The 26457-nt window shown below is 38.7% G+C and overlaps 2 protein-coding genes across 3 annotated transcripts in view; both read right to left on the bottom strand.

The window, feature by feature from the left end:
* Positions 1-274: 274 nt before the first annotated feature.
* Positions 275-23667, bottom strand: LOC146568373 (transient receptor potential cation channel subfamily M member 4-like). The gene is made up of 27 exons (XM_085284380.1): positions 23489-23667; positions 20470-20531; positions 20204-20381; positions 19500-19680; positions 17812-17981; positions 17249-17426; positions 16663-16727; positions 16324-16557; positions 13530-13632; positions 13319-13440; positions 12901-13197; positions 12688-12789; positions 12449-12577; positions 6584-6713; positions 6269-6414; positions 5992-6104; positions 5803-5916; positions 5654-5694; positions 5330-5562; positions 4852-4964; positions 4412-4544; positions 4137-4317; positions 3791-3950; positions 3510-3691; positions 3024-3156; positions 2875-2938; positions 275-2004 (listed from the first exon to the last, which is right to left on the bottom strand). The coding sequence occupies exons 1-27, from the start codon at positions 23573-23575 to the stop codon at positions 1891-1893; spliced, it is 3765 nt and encodes a 1254-aa protein (XP_085140506.1). The 5' UTR covers positions 23576-23667; the 3' UTR covers positions 275-1890.
* A 436-nt stretch (positions 23668-24103) lies between these two features.
* The window catches only part of LOC146568372 (transient receptor potential cation channel subfamily M member 4-like), a 29551-nt gene continuing 27197 nt past the window's right edge, over positions 24104-26457 (bottom strand). For both annotated transcript variants that reach the window (XM_085284375.1, XM_085284376.1), the window contains exons 25-28: positions 26262-26394; positions 26101-26173; positions 25288-25381; positions 24104-25137 (exon numbers count right to left, since the gene is read on the bottom strand). In XM_085284375.1, the coding sequence (XP_085140501.1) occupies positions 25106-25137; positions 25288-25381; positions 26101-26173; positions 26262-26394 (332 nt within the window). In that variant the 3' untranslated portion in view covers positions 24104-25105. The remainder of the gene's footprint in view (positions 25138-25287; positions 25382-26100; positions 26174-26261; positions 26395-26457) is intronic.

Here is a 26457-nt window from a genome sequence, read left to right as displayed (position 1 = left end):
TGTGAGTTGCTCCTCCTCCGGTTATTGACAGGTGACGCAGCTATTTACAGTGAAGGCTCCTTCAATGGCTTGTTCCACTATGTGACCTTCAATGGAGCCATGGCAGACTGAAACTCAGCACCAGCATGCTTCTTTAACACTATCCATGATACTTATGTGCATAGTAGATCCAACTATTACAATCCCACATTGTGCACAGAATTAAAATGTATTTATTAATGACAAATAATAGGTTCTTTCATCAAGTTTACTAAAATGATCACATTCAAAAGTATTTTTATTATTATTCTTTATTCATTCAAATCTCATTGAGATTTAAATCTGTTTTTAAAGACACACCTGGCAAAGAGCGGAGACGAAGTTTCAGCAAATACACAAAGAAAAAGCTAAGTCCAGTCCAGACAGGTGAACACAAAAAGCAAACATTATTACAAGAGTGGTAATAAAAGCAGTCAAACTGGCCCAAAGAGCTCACACTTCTCACACTTTTTTAAATGGACTTAAACTCCCCCATCATGAGTCTGATAATCAGTTGTGCAGTCTGAACTTCTTATGTAGATTACTGCAGCACAAAGGGGACAGGATATTTTAAAATGTCTATTCACAACTCCATTCTGACCCTGGAGACAAACATTTGTATAATATTGTGAAAGCGTAGACTGGTTGTGGTTTTTACATATACAGACACATGGGCTTTTTTCTGGCTTTATTAGATAGGTGCAGTGAAGAGTTACAGGAAAGCAGAGTAAGGGGAAGACATGTGGCAAAGTGCTGCGGGTCAGATTTGATCCCAGGCCAGGTGCTCTCAGCCATATGGCATATGGTCACCTGCTCATCTCAGTGACCTAAACTGGTGCCCTCGACCAGACATTTTTAGATTAAAAAACAATTATATACAGAGATGGGGATATTCAGAAATGAGCACTTAGCAGCAGCATACAGAGAACAGTGATGTACATCATTTTCGCAACTAGTGATAAAACATAAAGCACAATAACAAACAGTATACAGCCTCTTTAGGTGCTGCCCTGGTATGTTTAAAAGGAGCAGATCACAGTAATGCAAAAAGGGAAGGAAAGGGAAAAGAAAATGAAACAAAGTAAGTTTAATGAGACTGAACAACATCTAAGACTGCCTCAAGAAATTCAAGTGTTTGTACTAATCAAGTAGATGAACAATAGATAACTGTGTCATCTGCATAAAACGAGAATTCGAAAGAAACCTAGATTTTACCCTTGGTTTCTTTTCTTACCTACAAGTTACCTACTACGTTATGAAACCAGACAGGCCTGACTGTCTGGAATGTATTTGCTCACTCTGCACTTTGATTTTGTGCCAAGAATTAGACAAGACAAGGAACCTTTTTTGTATAGTGCAGCCACGTGAAACAGGCATACATCATTCACTTCTAAGAATTTCTCTACAAGGACATAATAACTAGATAATGATCTAATAAAAAAAATCTCTGAAATTATTTAAATAATCCAAATATCAATACTTTGGTCTCATTTGTCCAAAAGGCATACCACATGAATTGTGGCAGGCTTTTTTAACCAAGCTCTCAGCAACAAATTCCTTTGTTGTCATATTAAAAATAAATGTATTATACTGCATAAAAACTTGATTAAATAGAAAACAATAATGCAGACATAAAAATACGGCCCATATTTGCAGTGTAACGGAGCAAAAAAAAGTATTAACGTGCTCTCAATATGACCCCTGATAGACAACATCACAGAAAATCCGACTACAATGTAAAAGATTTAGTAAGCGCTTTTAAAACTAAAGCAGTGAAGATGACATGTTATCTGCTTACTTACTGCAATAAAACCCAAGTGAAAGCAGTGTGACTTTTTCAACTTGCAGGCTGTTTTGTAAGCAAAACTGATTTCATAAGTTCTGGGAAGTACCTCGTAACACAGGTAGGGCACGAGGAGGTTTGACTGTACTTCCTTGTGCTAAAGTATCCACAACCCAGTTGAGGACAGTTGAGTATTGCTCCATCTGAGAAGAAAGAGCAGAATATCAGAATATCATAAAAGTCCAGAATAGAATAGTTATTCTTAAATCTAAATGAAAACCAAGTGAGAAAAGGATGACTTATTTTTTATTGATATCAATAATGAATAATGGCAGATATATATGTGTTCAAGCTTTCGGTTTATTGCATGTCTTGTCTTTGTGTCTATAACAAAACACAAAAAAAGATTGAAATAATCTGTTTAATTTCAGTATTTATATCAAATAAATATTATGTAGTCCCATTTGAGCATTAACATAAAGTATTATTTTAATAATTGGAAAGCTCAGAGAGTAAAAATGTTTTTGTGCTTAAAGGTGTTTTGTCTCCTACTGGAGAAAATCATCTTGAATAAGGAAACTGCATCATCAAAGACACACATGAGGGCAGCAAAGCCTAGCTTAGCTTAGTTCAAAGACAGATGAAATAGAGACAGCTTGCCTGGCTCCATCTAGTGACCAAAATCCAACTACCAACTAAAACTAAAACTCACCTTTCATTTCTACAAGACCACAATTTGTCACTTTCTAACACTCTAATTAATGTGCAACCAAAACTATTGGCTGTTTTTTTCTCCAAAATATTAAATATGCATTACTTACCATCACCCACATTATCTCTGACCTCAGCCAGCAAACAACTTTGCATAAACCCAACTTAAACTGCCTTTCTGCTTTATAGTAGGTGTTTTCCCCCATGTTCCATCTTTCTGTCATTATACTCCCTAATCTCTATATAAAATACTTTGACTGTGCAGACATGCTCTTTCACAGCATTTCTACATATGTATGAGGAATGAGTCAAAGGGTATTAAATGACAAAGTCAGAGCTTCAGAAAAATGCTTCTGTTTTACCTGAGCCTGTAGTCTGTGTTCAAACTCTTTGCTTTCAGTCAGACGTTTAAGCACATCATCTACCCTATATCAAAAAAATAAACATTCTTCAGAATGATGGAGTCACAATTTCATTTTGCTGCTACAGTGGAGCAGGATGCTTTGCTCACTTTGCAGACATCCGTTTGAGCCTTTCTGAGTCGCTGCTTTTCTGGATCTTGTTTCGAGCAGTCAGGAAGTCTTCCTTCTGAATCGTTTCCCACGTTGATAATCTGTTCGCTGCCTTTGCTTCCAAGTCTAACACTGATAGAAAAGACAAAGGTTTGAATTGATTACCTTTCAACTCACTGTTTGTTTACATCGGTGCTAAGCTGAGGTCAGTTTGCAAATAAACAAAGAGCCCATTCTCATTTAGACAGTGCAATTTTTAGTGAGTAACTTAGTGATAACATGGCAGCAACTGATCAAAAAACCCCATAAAAACTCATTTGTGAACAACAACAACTGGAAGATATTTAACAAAGTATCCAATTCCAATTCAACTGTGGCTTTCTCACCTGTTACACTTATTATTTCAATATAATAAAGCAATAGCTTTATTAAATTAATAAATTTATTGTATTATTGTGAACTAAGACTCCTGATCCAATACTGACCAAAGTGGTGGATCTTTACAGAGGGCACTTTGTGGATGATCCTCTTGATAAAGACTTTGATGTGTGAGAGGATAATGAAAGGCGGAGCCAAAGCAGGACGGGAGTGATACTCGACAATCAGGTTGTAACGCTGGAACTTCCAGTAGGTGTCACTGTCTTCCTGCACTTTAGAGAAAGTGTAGCTGTGTGGATACAAGCAGATCAGAGCCACTGAGTCAAGTCAAACCATTCACAGTTTGTGAATGCAGTCAGAGAAACATAATGACAGACTGGTTCTTTACCTAAACATGGCAATGACTAGGTTGATGAGCAGGATGTTGGTGACCAGGAGATATACGACTAGCAGAATCACTACCAGCCAGTTACTATCCTGATTTCTACACGGCTCTTCACCGCTCTCAATCAAAGTCACATTGTCTGTGCAGTTTAGTACCCGTCCCACTGTCACAAAATAGAGATAAAAGGAGAAAGGTTAAAATAAGGGTTACAATAATAAAAAAATAACTAAATTTCTAATTGCTGTGATGAATTTTAAAAACCTGCAGTAGAAAAAAGCAGCATTTTAAAACTGATTTCAGTGTAATAACAATTTTCTTATTTTCATGCAAATTGCACAAACACTTGTACCATCCATCTCTTCCTCGATGGAAGAGCCGTATCCAAAGATGTGCAAGTATGGCATGTAGAAAACTCTCAGAAAAATGCGATTTGGATTTGGATCATAGTTGTAGATCAGAGCCTGATTGGCAACTCCGTACGCCAAGACCCACACGCCCAGGAAGAAGAGGAAGAAGAAGACATCCTTCATCTAAACAAGAGGAGGAAATTGTCATTTTGTTGCTCACATTGTATTATTAGACACATATTCCTGGTATAATTCCAACTGATGGTAACTTTCTCACCATATTTCCTACAATGATGAGTTTTGGTCCCAGCTGCTTGTGAATGGCAAAAATGTGAATGAGGCGAAGTGTGAAGACCATGTAGTCCAAACACAGGACATCTCGGCCAAATTCATGTGACCGGTGAAACATCCTGAAACACAAGCACAGCATCACTGAATCAGTGAGGCAGCAGCACCACCTGGTGGCAAACCTGTAAATTAACCAGTAACATTTGGTTGTTAACTGAGGAAATGTTTTAAATTTAAGTGACTAAAAACTAAGTATTAAAAAAATTATTTGAGACACACTTAAGAAGCCAAACAAGTACCACAAAACGAATACTGTGATTTCTTAAATGTTACAATCATGCAATGACAAACTAAACTGTATGTAGTGTTGTGAAAAGTTTTTGATGAGCAATCTAAGATTAAGATATCATTTTTATATCTTGTCCATACCTGCAAATCAGTCCGACAATGAACAGGCTGATGGCAGTGAGATCACATTTATTCCACACATCCTGAATGTAGAGTCTGAAACTTTGACTCCAGGTCGTCCCCAAAAACAGCGTCTTGAAGAAGATGAAAAAAAATAAACTTAACAGATCGTCAGAAAACAAAAACTACAATAATAAAAACTATCAACATACTTTAGTATGATAATAGTTTTTATATACCTGCCTATACATGCACCTTGAAGCGTATTAATTTTGTTTATTTATTTTTGTGTCCATCTTCAATTTAATGCTTGTGAGACGACAGCATGTTAACCACTGTGTTCCAATGACACACATATTGTCTCTTTCTACTATGTGCAATTAAAAAGAAAAGATTTCAATTAAGTGCATATTGCTGCATTCAGTTGTTCACTTCACATTATATACAGTTAAACATTTTGGCGAACAAAGTTCTAAGTAAGATGTCTCTCTTCACTCACCTGTCGGATCTCCTCACAAACGAGGGTGAATACCCAGAAGTACAACACACACTCAGTGGCAGCTGGACCTGAGGGGGGTGGGGGCTTGAAATCCACCAACAGCACGTAGGCGAAAAGCAAGAGAAACAGGAAGTACATCAGGACGTTGCCCAGAAATGAGGTGACCGGTGCAAACCAGAACTGACGCCAGCGTGACACTGTGAATGGACTTTGTGGCAGTCGTTGGGGTACGCCTGTATCAAAGATTATAAACATAGATAAGCAGGTGACTAAAAATGACAGCATATGGAGCAAGAATCAGATGACTCTTTGAACAGGACTCACCTTTAATGGCATCACTCTTTTGACCTTCGGAGTCAACTTCACTGAGATATTAAAAAAAACATTTTAAAGTAAATTAGTAGACTAATGCAAATAAATAACAAACTGATGTTTTACAGATTAATACTGTAGAGTGCAGGTAGAAATATTACTGCTGCTTGATGTCAGAGAAAGAGAAGACAGTGTTCCCATAGTGACTGTCAGTGTCCTGATCCAGCTCATCCTCAAAAAGCATCCTCTCTTCCTCTTGCTGATCGTATTGATTCCTGCGGGGGAAAAAGTGGCAAATGTTTAAAAAAATATTAAAAAATAATTTACAAACCTTAAATTAAAAATTTTACCTGAAAGAGATGAGGTTGGTGTAGCAGAGGATGGGGCAGAAGAACACGAGCAGAAGCTTCCAGATCTCTGTGTTCCTCTTCATATCACCCCACCAGATCTGGGACAACAGAGACTGGAAGAGCACAGAAAAGCAGTCCTTATCCATCAACAGCAGCTCACCGGCTCAACATGAAGTGTTGTGTTATTTTACAAATATCATGCTATATTTCCTTTGTAAAATTCATCTGATTCATCTTTGAAATCATGACAACAACATGAATTAAAGATAAGACACACCTGTACACCATCATTACTGAAGAAACGCCGAGCATCAGAGCTCACACCCATCTGAAGACAGGTGCTGTGACCCCAGACAGGAGACTTTCTAATCAGCAGGCTGAAAGAGCGGTTTTCATCACTGCGATAGCAAGAGCTGAAAATATCTGAGGTAAAGTAGACACAAGACACATGACAAAGAGTTAGATAGGTTTGTTATTATTGTGTTACATAAGCTTTTAAAAGGAAAAATCAAAGGGCTCTTTGTGAAATGGTTTTGAAATATCTAATTATTATAACATCAACAGTAGCAGACAGTTGTAGTTATTGTCTCACCATGAGCCAGGTTCTCAAACTTCTGGGCCAGTTCTTTCATGGAGAGTTTGGTTTCAGTCTCATCCTCCCGTTTGGACAGTTCTCTGAGTATCTTACAGCCACCAAGAGCACTCAGGACTGCCTCACCTGCCTGGAAAGCAAGCAATTATATATTTTCTGATTGTTTTTCTTAGAGGAACACTTTGAAAACTCATTAGATTTCAATAGGGAAAAACTCATATCTGTATTGATTTGGACTGAGTAATGTGTTAGGAATGAAAGGACGCCAAAATGTTTGATGGAAATAAAAATTATTAACTGAATTTAAAGAAAATGTGTCCAGGGAGACAGGATCCTAGGTTAGCATGGGGACCACTCAGTGGTATCAATTCCTTCATCCTCCAGTAACTGCCAGTTTATAATCACCATATTATCCACTGCACCAGCATAACATCTGATAATGAGTCCAAGGATATCATCCCAATACCTAAAGGTAGTAGGGCTGTCACGATTAGTCAACTAGTCATGATTACGGCGACTATCAAAATCGTTGACGACTTATTAAATAGTCGATGCATCGTTTGAAGCTTTGCAAGATCCTGAAAGACGCAGGAATAAGTAGGATTCAAGAGTGTAAGCTGCCGTTACACCCCAAAGAAGAAGAAGAAGCAGTCCCCAAGATCGTAGCTGTGTCCAAATTCAGGGTCCGCATCCTTCGGAGGCCGCATTTGTAGGCCGATTACGTTACAGCATCGCGATGAAGGCTGTCCAAATTCAAAGATGCTTCCAAATGCGGCCGAAAAATGCGTCCTTCATTTCCCCAGATTTGAAAGTGTCACTACCCGATCTGTAGCGGAAGGGAATCAGGTCAGGTGTATCCTTCATGGCCCAGCATATCCCAGAATTCATAGCGCGGCCTAGTTTCCAACAATGGCGACAGCTACTTAGTTTAAATATTACTCTAATTATTCTTTCTGGATCACAAAATAAACTTTTAAGATATTTTCAGTTTATTAAGACAACACATATTTGCAAAAGCGCTCTGACGTTTTCGGAGACGTCTGTTACCCACCAGCTTGATAGCTAGCCGGGGTTCAAGGCTCACTAGAGCCGGTGAGAACAGCGAACTCTTGGCAAATCATTTTCAGACCCCCGCGATCTTTGGCTACTCAGGTTAAACATGATATATAAGTCACTTAGATAATTTAAAAATGTTATTGTTTGGCTTTTTTCAGTGTTTTATTTGTTCCTGAGTAAATCGGTTTGGCTGAGATTAGTTAAGTTATAGTTTTCACACAGCTGAATAAACATCAAACAGAGAACTGATTAAACAGAAGTATGGGATGGTCGCAAATTTACTCCAATGTCCTGTTATATTTTAGGGAGCAAAGAGCAGACGGCTGAGTTTATTAAACGCCACCAAGAGAATCTGCAAATTTCATTAAAATTTCATAAACTATCAACTTGTCTTTGTTTTTAGTCAGCACATACCTTAAAAACTTCAAGCTGTAAGCTAATGATAGTTATATAAGAGCAGATGCATGCTGGTGCACTAAGCTGTACGTTTCACGTCCAATGGATGATGATCTGATTAGTCGACTAATCGCAAAAATAATCGGTGACTAGTCGACTATCAAAATAATCATTTGTGGCAGTCCTAAAAGGTAGTAAGTGCAGTAAGTGCTGAATATATCAACTATCGACGATGGCTCAGATCGTTTTTACAAGGGCGATTTATTTATTTACTTGCCCATGAGTAAGTTTGCTAATAATGATGGAGCTAATGGAAGCTGTCAACAGAAAAATATAATAATAATAGCGCTGTTTTAAAAGCCCCCTCTTTCATCTGCGAGCAAATGCACCTTCCTTAGTGTGCGCCCCAATTCAGAGATTCATTTACCCAAACACATAACCGAAAGAAAGGCAGTAGCCTATGTTCAGAAAAAGAAAAAAAAAACATATGCAAGTTAGTTGTATTTGAGTCCTTTGCTCACACTATGTCTGCACAAGCGGCACATCGCTTTGGTTACATCATTAGGTTTACTTCTTTCTTCCGGTGTCAAGCCAAAGAAATCCCAAATTGGCGACTTTATATTTTTTTTAGCAATTAGTTCGCCCATGTTTGGACTTTTTCTGTGTTGTAAGCACGCAAATCAGTCCATGCATGATTACATTGCTCCGCCCATCAAAAAGTCTGTGCATGCGCGAATATAATTCACACTGTCGATTATTTGATTGACAATTGTAGGTTGGAAATTTTTTACATAACGCCCAACCCTACTGCCTAGCCTGTAGAGGTTTGTGTATCCCTCCATAAATATGACTCCTTAGACCACCTGCTCTCATCTGTGAAAAGCAGGGCACCAGTGGTATTCTATGGCAAAAGCCAAATTGCCAACCAAGAGTGCAGGGGCCACTGGAGTATGTTGGAGCCACCCTCATGAAGTTTGTGGTCAGCTGGAGGTCATTTAGGGCCCCAAAACAGCCTCAAAGCATAATGTTTCCTCCTCTCTGCTCAACTGTGGTTATTAGTGGTGCAACGGATCAAAAATCTCACGGTTCTGATCGGATCACGGTTTTAAGTCACGGATCGGATCAATTTTTGGATCAGCAAAAATAGAAAAAAAAAGACAAAAATTTGACTCGGCATTTACTTACTCAAGTACTTTTTGTCTATTAAAAAACGTTCAACAGAAGACTCATTCCACGCACTTATATAAAAACAAATTAAGGTGCAATATGGACATTGTGGACCATGCTGGGCATCCTCTCCATCCTCTGCACACGGACATAAACAACCAGAGGAGTCTGTTCAGTGAGAGGTTGCTTCTCCCAAAGTCAAGGACCAGCAGACTTAAAAAGTCCTTTGTCCCACACACCATTAAACTGTTTAACTCCTCGCTGGAGGGGAGAGAGAGGGGAAACGGGGACAAAGGAGGGGGGGAACAAGTAAGCTGTAGTGTCTTTTCACTGTGCAATAGTTTTTGTTAATATCCAACGGTGTAATAGACTCACAATACTTGAAATGTGCCACACCCTTGTATTCTTATTCCTATTTATTCTATTTATCCATTTTGTATACTCTGTATTTATATATTTGTATACATGGTATATTTCTGCTCACATTCTGCAACTTCTGTCGGTGCTGTGCTACTGGAAACTGAATTTCCCGAAGGAACCCACCCGAGGGATAAATAAAGGTTCATCTAATCTAATGTCTATACAGCCACCCCTGTAATCTACAGGGGTGGCTGTAGCTCAGGTGGCAGAGCAGGTCAGCCACTAATCAGAAGGTCGGTGGTTCGATCCCAGGCTGCCTCCTGGCTGCGTGCCAAATATCCTTGGGCAAGATACTAACTCCGTGTTTGCCTACTGGTAGTGGTCAGTGGTGGCGCCAGTGTCCGGCAGCCTCGCCTCTGTCAGTGCGCCCCAGGACAGCTGTGGCTACAATTTAGCTTGCAATCGCCAGTGTGTGAATGTGTGTGTGAATGACTGAATGTAGTGTGAAGCGCTTTGGGGTCCTTAGGGACTAGAAAAGCGCTATACAAATGCAGGCCATTTACCAATGTAATCTATAGGGCAGTACAGGGATTTGTATCTACCACTCCGCTGTGATATAACAAGCAGTCACGGTCACGTGGCTTTCCGTTGCCCTGGAGGTCCACCCATTAGTAGTTAGGGCAACAGAAGATGCCTGGGACAGTTCATCCATAACTTTAAACTTTTCCTGCTCATACATGCTTGGAACGATCTTGTCACACTGAAGTGGACGCGCAATGGGATATCATAGCGTGGCTCAAGCACGTTCATCACAGTTTAAATCCCTTGTTTTGCACAACAGAATACGGCCTCCCATCTGCAGCTAAACACCCCAATAGCTTTTGTAATAGCTTTAGCCCGGTCGGATTGGGCAGCAAAGGGCTGCTTAAATGCTAGCGCTAGCGCTGGCCATAACTACTGATTGACAGACCCACCACACCACCATACACATACTTTTTTTTTCTTTTTCAAATCTTCGGATCACGTGCGTACCGAACCATGGAGTGGGATCGGTTCGGATTTCGGATCAATCCGTTGCACCACTAGTAGTTCTTTGGGCAATGAACAGCATTTTTCTTCCTCGAAACAAAGCTCAAATCAGATGGCTTTTGATTTTATCTGACCGCAGCACTTTCTTCCAAGCCTTCTCTGAATCATTTAGATGTTCCCTTTTAAATTAATATAGGTCTATACAGCACCTTATTGAGCTGGAACCTTCCAGGTGCTGCAAGAGTTCAATCCATAATAGCCTAGCATCTTTTCAATAGTGTTATTGGTGATTGTAATCCCAACTGGCTTCACATTATTAACAAGCTCCTCCTGTGTAGTTTTAGGCTTTTCATGATCATCTTCAACCCATAGAGTAGATTTTGCATGGAGCCATACCAAGGACAGATTACAGTCATTTTGTTTCTTTCTTTTTAAAAAAAAAAAAATAATGGCACCAACAGCTGTTACTATCCAGTCTTTAAGTCTGACATCATTAGCCGTGCCTGGTCCCAAACTCTGTTGCAGGTCCCTAAGTCCAACGATCACTGCGGCATCACTGAGAGTTAAAAACTGTCTAAATCCTTTCATCTTTAATAGGATGATCAGTGTTGCTGCTTTACCAGGTGTAACAATTAAGTTAGAGTTAGAAGTTAGCTCACTAGTTTCCATCTAAATATAATATACCAGGTTCTGACTGAGGGATTTCTGAAACAAATTAAGACGTACAGCTCTGTTATCATTTCCGACATAAATGAAGACAGGAAAGTAAACACCAGTGACATTTGTAGGGTTACTGAAGTTTGGCTAGCTATATATAATGATGTGCTACGTGAACGCTAGCGACACAGCTATGTTAGTATAATATAAACAGTGAAGTTGGAGAATGAACGCTAACTTTGTTCCACTCAATAAAAGTTAACGTTAGGGTTCCCGAAGGTTCGGGACAAACTTTATTTTATTACTGCTAATAATTTTAAAGCTCAGTTTTTAAAACCTTAAGATGTAATTACAGCCCAGCCCATGCAGCAGTATATTGATAACTAACTTGTGGATGGATTAGCTCAGTTGTTCTCCTGCCTGAAGTTTGGTCCATTTACAGCATCCTGCCATGTGATTGCATTTGTCCCTAGCCATCGTGAACCCTCACGTTAACTTTTATCGAGTGGAAAAAAGTTAGCGTTCTTCCTCCAGCTTCGCTGGGTTTATGTTATGCTAACATAGCTGTGTCTAAGTCAGAACATGGTACAGTATATCATGTTTAGGTGGAAACTAGCGAGCTAACCTCCTGCTAATTGCTAACTCCGTTAAATTGAATAATTTCTGCTTTCATGGATGTCTGAATGTTAAACTTAACTGTTAAAGCAGCAACACTGATCATTCTATTAAACATGAAAGAATTTAGACAGTTTTTAACTCTCAGTGATGCTGCAGTGTTCGTTTGACTTTGGGACCTGAAGCGGAGTTTGAACCCAGATTATTCCACGAGGCTCCAGACTACGGTAGCCGTAATGTTCCGACAATCCATTAAGCGGTGCAGCTTCGTAGCACCAAAGTCACACTAAAACATTTTTGACAGATTTTTGAGCACCGTGTGCCACATAAAATTGGTTCAAGGTCAGTAAGAACAACCAGAATTCATACATAAGGCGCAGTGGATTACAGGGCACACTATCGATTTTTGAGAAAATTAAGGGATTGTAAGTGCGCCTTTTAGCCCAAAAATGCGGCACCCTAAAAAGTAAAGACTGTTAATTTTTTTGGGAAGTGAGCAAATTTACAACTTCAGCAGGGGGCTCAAAAATTATCTCCCCCCCCCCCAAGTAAATTACTTCTTGAAGTTTGTCTCAGAGCCTATACCATCTCCCAGAAGAAAAGGGCCATCTCACTGCGGTTCTGCAGTACAGCCCAGAGGAAGAGTGAAGCCCAGGGATGGGGGCAACGCTGCTGGTGATATTTGGAACCTCCATGCAGAACCTTAGTGGCACGCTGGGATGAATAAAAAAAAGAATAAAAATACCTATTATCAGGTCAAATGTAAAAGAGAGATACTGTCACTACAAGTACACTGCCTGCTTATTCTAAAAAGTTCAGAATACCTTCATGGCTGTCCTTTTGAATGAAGATGACTGTAAGCCTAAAGCTTTATAGTAGAAAGGCTGGCAGGCATCACCCATTAAGTGTTTCAGGACCCCTGACACCTGAGGAAACAGGTGGATGGAACAGTAAGCACAAGGATATGTTTTTGGAATTGTTTCACATTCTTTCTGGATCTGCTTGAGCATAACCTCGTATTAGATTAGAAAACTCACCTCAAACAGGGTAAACTCCCTCCTTGGTCTGCTCTGATTGTTATCTGCTGCCACTTTTGAGGATGAATTCTGTTGTTCTGATGGTGAGTGACGCTCCGCCATTGCCAGCCGCTCTGCTAGGCAGCGCTGTAGCAGCTGATATAGTAAGCTCCCATCTGGCACAGAGCGATAGAGGCTTTCCAGCTTTCCATAGGTTAAGTAGTCCACAATGTTCAAACCATTTTCAGTGAAAAGCCGAACAAACTGGGGCTTGTCATTGATCAGCGCATCTGTCATTGAGTCTTCCAAATCTTCGTACTGTTTAATTGGAGGAAGGAGATCATGTTTTAAGGCAGGTCAATATTTATAATGCCAAATAATCACATTTAAACTGACTTATCTGTCAAACTTGATATTACACATCTGTTCCCCTCCTCACCTTCCACTGGATGTCGCCATTGAAGAGTTCACTCTTGGCAATGTCAACCCTGTTCCACGTTACTGCTAACTTCAGCTCATCACTATAAGGGTTTGCCTCAACTAATGCGCGCTGCTTACTTGCTAAAAAAGACAAATACAAAAAAATTTAATTAAGGATAAAAAGGGGTTGCAGCTGTTATGATGTATAATTATGGTCTACTTATACATACCTCCCACAAGTGTTTTAAGCAGGACTGTGTCAAAGTCATTTGGACTCTCATGCTCTCCGTGGTACACCGTAATCAAACCTCTATTCTGGTAAATTCTAAAAGCCTGGAAAAGGAAACAGGAATGTTGGAAAACAGTTGCAAGATGACAGGGACAAGATGTAGGAGATGAAGTACATTCCACAGATGTTATAGCACCTGCTTGAAAGCATCTCTCATGTCAGTCAGTTTTATGCAGTCTCTGTAACTTTTCTGGCTAATGATTTCAAAGCAGAGCAGAGCAAAAAAAACAAACAAACAAAAAAATCTAACCATAAATAACTAACACACATGCCAAAATGGGTTACCTCCAGAGTTCAGCATCTGGAGAGTGAAACGGTAGAGATTTCTTCATGTGTGATAATGCTGCCTGCCCATTGCAACTTTTGACCAGACTTTAGGACTAGGATTTATTATACTTTTTATGCTATTTTGGCAAGCTGTGAGCTTGTGGAGATTTTGCTTCTTCAGTTGGCAAACAGTTCTGGATTTTTTAAATACAGGTTTTGATATTTATTCTATTTTTGTATTCCTCCCTGGTCATACTGGGGTATGATTTTATTGTTTTTATTCATGTTTGATTGAAAGCAAACAATTTTTAGAACTTTTATAAAAACAAGATTTTCTTGATGCTCTAAACCCATTCAGAAGAGTCTTTTTGCTCCACTTTGACCACAGTTCCTTTATTTTCACCTATGATGTCACTTTTTTGATTCACATTCAACAATAATAGATTTATCTATTTTCAGCACAACTATACTTACACTATTGCAATTTAGATTAAGGTTATACAATTATTGACATCATTATATAGGAGCTGCTTGGTAAGTGGCTCAGTTCTGTTATTACCTCTGGTAGTGGATCAGGAAACAGAGCTGCAAAATGCAAAACTGCCTGTTTCTACTTAATAACATATAAATAACCTATTAAAACTAACTTCCAGACATGTGGTCATTACCTGGCAATATATCTGGTAGTTTCTGGATAATAAGCAGAAAACAGAGCTGCAAAATGCAAAGCTGTCTGTTTTTATTTAATAACACATTAATAACATAATAAAGCTAATGTAAAGAAGTGTAATAATTACCTGTCAATATTGCTGGTAGCTGCCTGTTTCTATTTAATAACATATTAAATGCAGGATTCATACGTCTTTTTTTCCAGGGTGAAATTCAAGGTCTTTTTAAGCACTTTCAAAGTCCATTTTCAAGTTTTTCCAGCACATTACCAAAAACATGTTTCACTTCGCATCACCTCAGTAAGACCATGTGAAAATAAAAAGAAATCACCCTGGGTTGACTTAAACACCTTTATTCCTCCTTTGTTAAAACAGGTTGACTAATATGAATGCAGTGTATAAACTCAAAACACACATTTCACTTAAAAATTAAGACGTGCAAATGTAAACAAATCAACTTGTTAGAGATATTCACCTACTGTTGAAAAAAACAAAACAAGAACACCACAAAAATAATACACAGCAAGCCCAAATTATTAACTCTTCTTATCAGATATTGATGCTTCTTTCTTATGTGAAACATTTATATACAAAAACACATACATGTGTCTCATGTCTCAGTGGCTGATAGTCATCTTCAGGCCTCAGCGTGAGCTTGAAGCCATTTACAATGTTTATGGTGTTTATTGTGTAGGTGCTCACAATAAACAGATTTTGAATGAAAGCCGGGGAACTTCGGTAGCACAAAAAATGTGTCTATTCTTTGTGCCCAAATGGATGATATTACCATTATTTCCCCCTAGGTGTTGCCAAAGGCACCGAGTTAATACCTGAAAAAGCTGCACCAATACACAGAGATATAAACAATATTCTATTTACTTGGTGATAACTTCGCTTTTGAGCCTTAAGTTGGCTAGTTATGTATCGGGCTAATGTTTAAAGCTTTGTCTTGAGGGAAGTAACTCCATACTAAGTAATGTTAGCTAAGTTCACACTATATTCCATAAATCACCATGTCATAACTAAATGCTATATTAGCGCTGCAGTATTGCATCACACTCAGTGCATTTCAATCATTTCACCAGCGAGTTTGATAGCTAGCAAAATAATAAAAATAATTTTAAAAATTAACATGTGTAACGTACACGTAGTCGAAAATTGCTTACAAGGACTCGGCTATCATGTGACTCGAGAATGCAAACTCAACCATTGTCGTTTTCCATCAAATATTCGTTAAAACGACAACCTCCAGGCATGTTAATTTTACTCATTCTATTTCTCTATCTGATAAGAAAACTATTCAGGTACAGCAAAATACAGTTACACTTTCAAGCAATTTTAAGCACCACATCTGAAATTCAAGCACTTTCAAACCCTGAAAAGACAATATTAAAATTCAAGCATTGTAAAGCTTTCAAGCACCCGAATGAACCCTGTAATAGCCAGTTAATAACCTTTTAAAACAACCTTAAGAATAGTAATGACTACCAGGAAATACCTGTGGCAGTTTCTATGTAATAAGTGGCATTTTAATACCATGGTCATATGAATACATTAGATTTGCAGAAGAGTTTAGAAGACCCTCTTTCACGGCACAGTTATTTATTATGTTCATTATGCTTTCATGTAAATTTCAGGGAACTATTACTCAACTGTAACCACAGTTGCTACCATGATATTACTTGGATATTAAGTGGTTATTACTTATAATATATGTAATAGTTATTAACGAGGTGTAATAAAAGGGGCTACCGAAAATCTTTACTCCAACTCTTGCAAAGTAAAAGCCTCAGCACTCACCTGTTCAACTAGTTTGTCGGTTTGTACTTCCGAAGGAAAATGCTTCTTAAACCGTTCTGCCACTCTGTCTTTAAGATCCACGCTGGGACCCGCCTCACTGTTGCCTTCACCAGAGGACGGCACAGCTGGAGCTGAAGACAGGTTCTCCAAGATATCACTCAGGAAATCAGCCAAGCCTCCTGAGCCAGCCAGAACCAGCCAGGGGATGGAGTTTTTCAGAGAGAGATCCATTCTCTGACAGGCGTTACAAAAACCACGAACGAAATATTTACACAATTTGAATATCAAGTCGCAACATGTTTTGTGATTATCAGTCAACATATAAAGCAGAGACTGTACCTTTAGCATGTCTGCATCCCCTGATATCAGCATACAAACAACAGGGATGTCAATGCTGCCACTTCCTTTAAAAAGATACAACAATTTTTAACACGTTCCAATCTTGGTAAAATGTTTTTACTAACTTAATGAGAGTGGCACAGCAACTAACAAAGATACAGATGGCGCACCCTGTGATTTTTTTTTTTACTTGATTAAACATTGGCAACACAGTGGTTAGCAATGTTGCGTTAAAGTAAGAAGGTCCTGTGTTTGAATCCACCATTTGACTAGGACCTTCTTATGTGGCATTTGTATGTTTGCATGGGTTCTCTCTAGGTGCTCCAGTTTCCTTTCACAGTCCAAAGACATGCAGTTAGTGGGGTTAGGACTAACTGGTGATTCGAAATTGCCCAAAAGTGTGAATGTGAGTCCAAATTGTTCTCTTTGTGCTAGCCCTGCCCTTGTGACAGACTGGTGACCTGTACAGGGTGTACCTGTTACGCCCTGTACAGTAACTAGGATAGGCTCATAAATGGTCAACCACTGTCAAAATAAGTATTATAATTCTTAAAATAATATTTTATTTTATAGTGCCATCTCTCACCTAATATGCCTGTGCGCTGGTGGGAAATGTATTCCTCCAGTCTGGCTCTGAAACTCATCTCTCCTCCTCTGCGGCCCACACTCCCATCATCCACCAGCAGGAAGGCCTGGTAGTTGTTGTCCAGTGAGCAGGAGTCCTGTGATATGTTTTGGACATAGTACCTTGCAGGAAAGCTTCCCTGCAAAGGAAGGAAACCAGTTATTCCAGTGTTTCTTCCTGGCCTTGATCAGTTTCCACGGTGTCTTAAAGGCCTGAAACTTGCACATCCTTTTGGTGTGTTTTTATTGGAGATGCAAAGTTTGGTCCCAAGATTATCCAGATGAATCACAATTAGCATACATTTACCTGACCTTGAGCACTCAAAGATTAGGTCCACATAGTCTTATTAATTTGAAATTAGTGCCCATGAAATATAAGCATTATATGATTATGGACAGCTAATATTAAAACATTCAAAAAAATAAATATAATCAAATCTTTAAGCAAGATTTACAGTAAAAGATTGTATAGTAAAAGTTAACAAGATATTCTTAATGCTTTGAGAAATGTGTAAACTGTACTACCTGAGGGTTGACCAGCTGCTCTCGTTTTTCCACTACGCCCCACGGAGCAATGCCCAACGCTACCACCTTATTGAGAGAGACTGAAGATGCCGCAGCTGCATGATCTCTCACTGCCTGTCCAACACACCGACCAAGCCTTTCGCGCAGACCTGTAGTTAATATCCATGCACCTGGGTGGAACAGATTAAAAATCGGTGTGAGAAAGCATTAGTCACTGCTTGGATTTGGGGTCAAAGATATAATAAAGAGAAGTCATTCTGATAGTGGTAAGTCCTTTCATCATTTCCTCCTTCAGCTGGTTCCTCTAGTTTAAGTAACAAATGGGGGACAGAATGAAAAGCACTGGCTAGGTCCAGGAAGAAGACATGGAGGTCTTTTCCTTCCCTTTTAGCAGACTGGGTTTGATGCTATACGATCAGACCTGGTCTATGTGTGTTCTAATCATCCCCCAGACCCTGGTATACCGGCCTTCTGCACTGACATGTCAGTCAGACTGTTGAGAATGTTTGAGGCATCTTTTCCCTTGGATATCATCACACCCCCTACACATTGCAATGTTTTGGGAGGATTCACTTTGTTCAGACCACTTTCATTTGTTTTCAGAGAAATTTTTTTACATAGCAACCATGGACGTCCATTGGAGGTGACCGATGTTTTCTTTTTTCTTGGCCGGTTTGTCCTAAACTTTGTGCTCGATAAGAGTAGATCAGATGACCCTATCTAGTTTCTTCTCCACTGTTATTCTGAGTTTTCCCACAATTTTGGTCAGGTCTGCGCTGACTGATGCCCGTTCTTTCTTATTACAGGATTTTGGCCACTCCACTTGGTGTTGGTAATCTTGGATGCTCTTTTCCAAAGTTAAATTCTGCTGCTGAGTTTCATTTGTATTATTTGACCATGTCAGGTAAAGATCAGGACCTGGCCTTGTTTATTTCAAAAACTTCAACCACCTTTTACGTATTTTGAGGCTTGATGTTGATATATCCTTATTCCGTAAACATAAGCATGTTTGAACTACAGCAGAAGTTGTTAGCATGGCGACTGATCTTCTGAGACTACATTTTTTCACGCTCAAACCACCATGAGTATGTTCAAGAAAGACCTGGCAGCATCATTTGTTAGATAGATATGTCTACTGTTTTGAGAGAGGGACTGACAGCGTTAATTTTTATTAAACCTGCCACTGTGCTAGTATTCATGGCCCTGCATCTGAAGTCTCTGATTGTGTTGTTCTGAACTCTATTGTAAATGTTTAAAACATAGAACAACAAGAGGCAAAATAAAAACATGAACCATCATTCAAAACAAAAAACAAAAAAAAAAACAAGCTCATAATTCTCCTTTATTGGCTTCTCTTCATTGGCTTCCTATTAAATCCAGTTGTTGTGATTTGGCACCATCTAAATGAAATTGAACTGAATAGTTCGTACTTCAATATATGACTATATCAAGACAGCCTATATAGTTTTATAGTCTTAAAAATAAAGGAAGTCCACTTAAGACACATTTTTAGATTTTTTTTTTTTTTTTTTTAAATGTCATTGAGAAAATTATGACAGCTTCTGCTAAGCAAACAGCACACACATATTCTAGACACACGGTGAACATCACACATGAGTTTGTCAGGAAGACTGTCATAGCAGCATTTGATGTGATGATTTTCATCTATCCTTGCCTAAAGTTTTTACCTGTTCTTTGTGACGCTTTCACCAGTCCCTGTCTGAGGATCTCCCGCACCCAGGTCTTTATCTGTGTCCTGCTATTTCCACCCACAACAGAAACAACCAGGTTGGGTGGAGGAAGAGCCCAATGGGTTGTCAATATGTTGTACACAAAAAAAGGCTCAGTGCTCCATGACAGACGCAGGAACTAAGTTTAGAGATTTGACAGATTCAGAGGAACAAGCACATGTCAGCAATGCACAGGATTTAAGAAGTAATGAAAGTAATAAAAGTAATGAACAAAGGATGCTCAAATAAATATGACATCTGATCAGTACAGATTTTGTTTGCTCATTTGCACACCACAACTTGTCTGGATATTTATTTCAATCACCTTTACAGGCATTGCTTTTTAGAACATGCAAACATATTCAAATACTTTAAGGCTCTAGAGCAGGGGTGGCCAACTCCAGGCATCGAGAGCCGGTGACCTGCAGGTTTTAGATGTGACCTTGATCCAACACAGCTGATTTAACTTACTAAATTATCTCCTCAACACTTCTTGAAGTTCTTCAGAGGCCTGCTAATGATCTAATCATTTGATTCAGGTGTGTTGACCCAGGGTGCTATCTAAAACAGGACACTGGCTCTCGAGGCCTGGAGTTGCCCACCCCTGCTCTAGAGATATAGAATTGTGCAAAAAAAAGAAAAAGAAAAAGAAATCCACCCACATAGCTGTGCCTCTTGCTGGCCCCTGCAAATTGCACCTCTCCAAATGCATCAGTTGGTTGTTCAGAGGAGTGCTGCACACTTTCCCAGTGGTTCACAATTGCAGCGCTGAAATAGTCTCCAAGAGCCACAGAGGCATGGTCATTTCTCGCAGCCCCACACTGACACAATGCACCATTACTGAGAGAGGTGGAGGGATAAAAACATCACTGTGAGAACTGACTCAAAATACAGACATGTCACTATCAAAAGACAGAGGTCACAGTACCTGACAGAATCTTCTACAAAGGTGCTGCACACTCTTTTTTTGATGGTTTTGGGGATCCAACTCTGAAAGCAGTTTTTTTAACAGTGATCAATAATGGTCAGGGAATTAGGGATCATTGACCCTTGATGCTCACTCATCAATAAAAACAAATATCTATCTACATCTATATCTATCTGTGCTATGACAGAGATTAAGAAAAACTGTAAAGCTGGGTTTAACTCCCACCAGTTGCACGCTTGCACAGATGTTGCATGACAGGTTTTTCCAAGAAGTTTGGCAGTGGGTCACTGCCGTTACTTGGAACTTCAAGCGGAGAAACTTCCAAGTATAGTTTTAACTTCAACTCAATAAAAAAGAAAAAACAACCTTAACCCTTTAACCCATGTATCATACAGGGCACCTGGACTTATTTGGTAATTTTGTCTGTAAAATGGTCACAAATCATACTATAAGTGAATGTTTTTCGGTTCACAATAACCTCAGCTTTCAATATATATTATAATATAATATATACAGAAATATATATATACATACATATAATAAAATGATCAGTGTAGTTGCTGTACGAGGTGTAACAATTAGGTCTAACATCCAGGCATCCTTGATAACAGAATTTATGAAATTTAACGGAGTTCAAAGTTAGCTCGCTAGTTTCAATCTAAAGATGATATACCACGTTCTGACTGAGGGATTTCTAAAAAATTAAAACGTACAGCTCAGCTATAGCTTTTGACATAAATAAAGACAGAAAACTAAACAGTAGCGCCGTTTGTAGAGTTATTGAAGTTGGGCTACCGATGCACGCTTTTTTCCCCAAGTACCATCTCTTGGCGTCTGGGCGCAATCGGTCGCGATACAGCCCTTTGTCTTTTGCGCTGATTTTAAGCATGGTTCTGACAGTCCTGCTTCCAACACAATTTGTTTTGATTTGTGGCCTTCTGTCATGGCGTCGCGATCCCACAATGCACTGCGGCGTGACGTCAACTCCAAAGCCCTAAATAATAATGTGCTTGTCAAAAAAGTTCAACCAGTGGCTGCAAAGGGACTTGTCTTTGAAAGGTAGAGTGTTAATTACTAAAGCTGAAGGGATATCCCGATTAACATATGCTGCTCTCTCCTTACATCTGGATAAGAAAATTAGTAAGGATATTGACCATATGCTCTTTAATTTTATATGGAAAAACCGTACGCATTATATTAGAAAAACTGTTGTGATGAATAAGTACGAATCAGGTGGGCTTAACGTCTTAGACTTTTCTACTTTAAATAACACTTTCAAAATTAATTGGGCTAAACATTTTCTTAAAAACCCTACCTCTATCTGGAACTTTATACCATATCATATTTTCTCTCGTTTTGGTGGCTTTAATTTTATTTTAAATTGTAATTACAATGGTGAGAAACTCCCTGTAAAGCTTTCATCCTTCCATAAGCAGGTCCTCTTAGCGTGGACCCTCATTTATAAACACAACTTCTCACCTCACAAATACCTTATCTGGAACAACAGAGATATTTTATATAACAATAAATCACTTTTCCTGGAAACTTGGATCCAAAATGGGATCCTATTGGTGGCTCAGCTGGTTAGTAAAGAGGGACAACTACTTACTTATGACGATTTTATTACACTATATAATTTTCCAATCAGTGTTCAGGAATTCTCAATGGTGCTTGGTGCCATACCCTCAGGGACTTTAATGTTATATAAAAACACTGACAGCTCGATCTCTACCTCAGTCACTCTCTCTGATCCAGCTGAGTCACCAATAGGAAAAATCTGCTTTTCACAGGAACTTGGTAACAGCAATAAGAGAATACGTAGTTTATTCCAAGAAGATATCGTCTCTTTCCCATATATAATATATCTTATTGGAACCGATTTGTTCCAGATATCAAGTGGAAGACAGTCTGGATGGTCCCCCATAAATATTTGATTGTAAATAAGGTGAAAGAAGTATCATTTAAAATTCTACATAAATGTTATCCAGCCAGTCACTACATGGTAAAATTTAAAAGGGACATAAATACTAATTGTACTTTCTGTGGGGATCATCCAGAAACTGTGACACATCTCTTTTGGTACTGTTCTTTTACACAGAGATTCTGGAAGGAATTTAGCAGGTCTGTTATTGTCCATATTTTAAGGGAGTTTTCTTTACGATGGGAAAATGTTTTGTTCTGTTTCTTTAAGTTCCCCAAGAAGAATGATAAATGTTTTTTTATGATAAATTTGTTAATACTTTTAGCTAAATTTTTTATCCATAAATGTAAGTTTACTAACAAAACACCATATTTCTGTCATTATTTTAAGGATGTGGAAATGTACATACAATCAATATCAGACTCCACCAACAAAAAGGCTCTCAAAACAATATATGTATGTGAATTTTTGCGTGTATTCTTATAATTGTTATCTTTTTCTTTTACCCTTGGCTTTTTGTGTTCATGTTCTGTTGTTTTGTATACTTTATCTGTTTGTATGTTGTATACTCATTGTTTGTTAAATAAAGTTTTTTAAAATAAAATAAAATAATGTGCTTGTCACTACCCGATCGGTACCCCGCATGCGCAAATCTTACGTCACTTCCTCTCTTTGCCAACATTGCGACATTCAATGGTTAGCATGATATAAACACATTAGCACAGCAAAGCTGTAGATGAACGCTAACTTTTTTCCACTCGACAAAAGTTAACCCGACGGTTACCAATGGCAGGGGACAAATGCAATTGCATGGCAGGAGCCTGTAAAGGGATCAAACTTAAGTCTGGAGAACAACTAAGATAACCCATCCACAATACGAGGTTACACATTCATTTACTGCTGAATGGGCTGGGCTGTAGGTAGATCGTAAGGTTTTAAAAACTGAGCTGAAAATGTAAAATGGGTTGGCAGCCGTGGTAAATGGGTTAAGGTAACTGTGAATTTTTTGTTGGTCGATTTTGAGGTAATTTTTTTTGCTAACATGCCACCATGATATCACAACAACAGCTGGAACGATTTTAAGGAAAGCTGACCCACCTGGCTCTTCTTGTTTTCACAGGTATTGTCTGTGTTGTCACCTCCTCCCCCTTCTCTACCTCCTTCTTCTGGTCCTGTGTTTTTCATGTTTCCTGTTCTGTCATTCTCAGTGAGAAATTTGTGCAGAAGAACTAAAACATTTTCTTTCTGACCATTGCCCCACTATTGAAACCCTATCCCCTGCCTGCAGTCTCTCAGTGTGCACAAAGAAAACTAGGTGCAGCCAGCACACAGGCAAGGGTGTGGTTACACAGATATATTCCCTCCTAACTATGAAAACAGGAAGAGCCAGTCAGTAGAACAAACTCCACAGCCTTGGAGTCTGAGCTGGGTCTGAGCTGCAATATTTTTTGCAATACTTCCTCATCCCCTTATCACTCAGTGGTGTCTGATGGGGTGAAAGGGAATACCTTCAGTAACAGATTTAAAAACCACTGAAGCTTGTGTTCTCTGAATGTTACTGGAGCTCAAAAATACAATGCATTCTGTAGAGAGCTTATGTGTCTGCGCTGTGCTCACTGAAAAAGCCAGATGATTTTTATCCTTCACTGTGTTGTCTTCATAGTGCTTGTTAAAAATAACACAGCATCCATTTATCTCTTGCGAGCTACCGCCCCAAACATTTTATTAACACCATTCATCCAGTCACGCCACAGACCAGTCTTCTTTTATGTGCTCCCCTGGAGGCATTCATGAGCTTTCTTAAATACAGTGCCCCCTGCTGGTAAACCTTATCATTACATTAACATCTACATATCAACACATTCACCAATGCCTTTTCTGTATTGTGACGAATTTTGAAACCCAAGTTAAACTTCATATTTATAATTGCCCGGCAAATGATTACTTGCTGTAGCTGTTTTACCACTATTTCAAGAATGCTTCAGATAAGAAGGAGATTGGACATTGGTCTATAACTAACCAAGACATCAAATCATTGCATTGCTTATTTACACTTTATACACTTTTTTGAAATTGGGGATGTGTCATGTGCTGATAGGTAAAAAGAGTGTGCATTGTCCCTTTCACATAACTGTAAATGTATAGCAGGACCCATTAGCTAACTAGGTTAGTACTAGGCTACAAATAGAAGTATACAGCAACCCCGTCTGTGTCCAAAAGAAACAAACCCTGCCTTTTAGCAACTGCGACTGACATCCAATGATACACCTGCAGCCAGGCTAGTTATTATTACTAATTAAATGCTTAAAAATTGTTGAAATAGGGTTATTATTTTGTATTTCTAGTAAACATTTATTTATTATTAGGTATGAAAATGTTATACTTAAAGAACAAGAATGCAGACATACCAATACAACTCATATATTTAAAGTGTAACTGAACTGAATAAAAGTATTGTGATGCTCATAATGTAACTCTACAGATTACATCAGAATACTTTTTAAAATTCCGTACGTATGTATGTATGTATGTATGTATGTATGTATCTATCTATCTATCTAAAATACATGGCATAGGCTAAATACTTTTCTTTTTTTTTTTTTGCTTTTATAAGCATTGGTAACAGTTCGGTGAGGCTCATGGTGGCAGACTGCAACAGAAGTTGTCAAAAGAACATGAGTGAAGGTGTTCTCCTTGATTTAAAGCGTCATTTAATCAAGTTGAGCTGCAAGGGGAGGGTACCACGTCTGTGTAGAAGAACAGATAGAATAATAAAAGTGAGAGGGACCAATTTTAGCACAAAAAAAGTAATATAAATATTTTTAAAATAAGATTAGGCTAGCTGAGTTTGTATTGAAAGCAATATTGGAATATTGCAGGTTGTTTTGTAATCATACCTCGTGATGCAGGTGGGGGGCGAGGAGGTTTGAATGTGCTTCCTTGTGCTAAAGTATCCACAACCCAGCTGAGGGCACTAGAGCAATAATCCATCTGGAAATAAAGAGCAGAATAACATAAAGCTGTATCTGAGAGAATAGCCATTTTTAAACCTCAAGAAAAACCACTTGAAAAAAGCTATTTTTTTCCTATCTCTGACAACTCATCTCATCCTTTCCTTTCAACCTGTTATGTGGCAGGTCTCATCTGTAGGCATTGGAAAAGCTATTGTGGCCTGTTTCCAAGCAATGACAGTGGCAAAGCCTGGCCCCTGTTTGCCAGTGCTACATAAAAGCCCTCAGTTCACTTCTTGAATGGCTCTCTTCTCTCAGACACATTTAGAAATTGGTTTTCTTTTCTGCGCTAGATGGTATTGCCTACACAATTTCTTTGCACATGCACGCATTTATACCACTGATTGCACTAAGTTGGTTAGTTTAAGTTCTGCATCTGTTTCTTTCATGTGACATTCTCCAAACCATGAAAGTACTTACTAAAGAATTACTTACCTTCACACAAAATAACTCTTACATCAACCAGGAAACAACTTCACATTATCCAACCTGAAACTGTCTTTTTGCTGTACAGTAGGTATTTTCCCTATGTTTCAACTTCCTCTTAATGTAATTTGCCAACTGCCACCTGCTATGAAGTGCTTTAACCTATATTTAGAATAATTTAACTCTGCAGACATGCCCTTTCACAGCAGCTCCACATATGTATCATGAATGAATCAAAGGGTACAAAATGATAAGTTGGAGCTTCAATTTTACCTGATTCTCCAGAGACCGTAGTCTGTGTTCAAAGTCTCTGCTTTCACTCAGATGTTTAAGCACACCATCTACCCTATATAAACAAAGATACATTTACTTCAGAATGATGGAGTCACACAGTAATAAATAATGCTGCTACAGTGGAGGATGAAGGTGCTCACTTGGCAGACATCCGTTTGAGCCTTTCTGAGTCGCTGCTTTTCTGGATCTTGTTTTGAGCAGTCAGGAAGTCTTCCTTCTGAATCGTTTCCCACGTTGATAATCTGTTAGCTGCCTTTGGTTCCAAGTCTAACACTGATAGAAAAGACCAAGAGTTGAAATGATTACTTTTCAATTTAGTTTTCATGCTTTCATCAC

Source organism: Mchenga conophoros, linkage group LG8 (assembly GCF_057382185.1).
Source record: "Mchenga conophoros isolate Kocher_MC1m ecotype Shallow Benthic linkage group LG8, M_conophoros_male_GT1.1, whole genome shotgun sequence".
Classification (NCBI taxonomy): Eukaryota; Metazoa; Chordata; class Actinopteri; order Cichliformes; family Cichlidae; genus Mchenga; species Mchenga conophoros.
The sequence above is the reverse complement of the archived record's forward strand: the minus strand, read 5'-3'. Positions and strand labels throughout refer to the sequence as shown.

What these genes read in the sequence shown, in the direction of transcription:
- LOC146568373 (XM_085284380.1), bottom strand. Translation starts at nt 23,575, where the DNA reads ATGAAAAACACAGGACCAGAAGAAGGAGGTAGAGAAGGGGGAGGAGGT. An exon ending in GGGAGTTTACCCTGTTTGAG is followed by an intron (nt 12,790 to 12,900) that starts GTGAGTTTTCTA and finishes CTGTTTCCTCAG; the next exon opens with GTGTCAGGGGTCCTGAAACA. An exon ending in CATCGAGGAAGAGATGGATG is followed by an intron (nt 3,951 to 4,136) that starts GTACAAGTGTTT and finishes ATTTTGTGACAG; the next exon opens with TGGGACGGGTACTAAACTGC.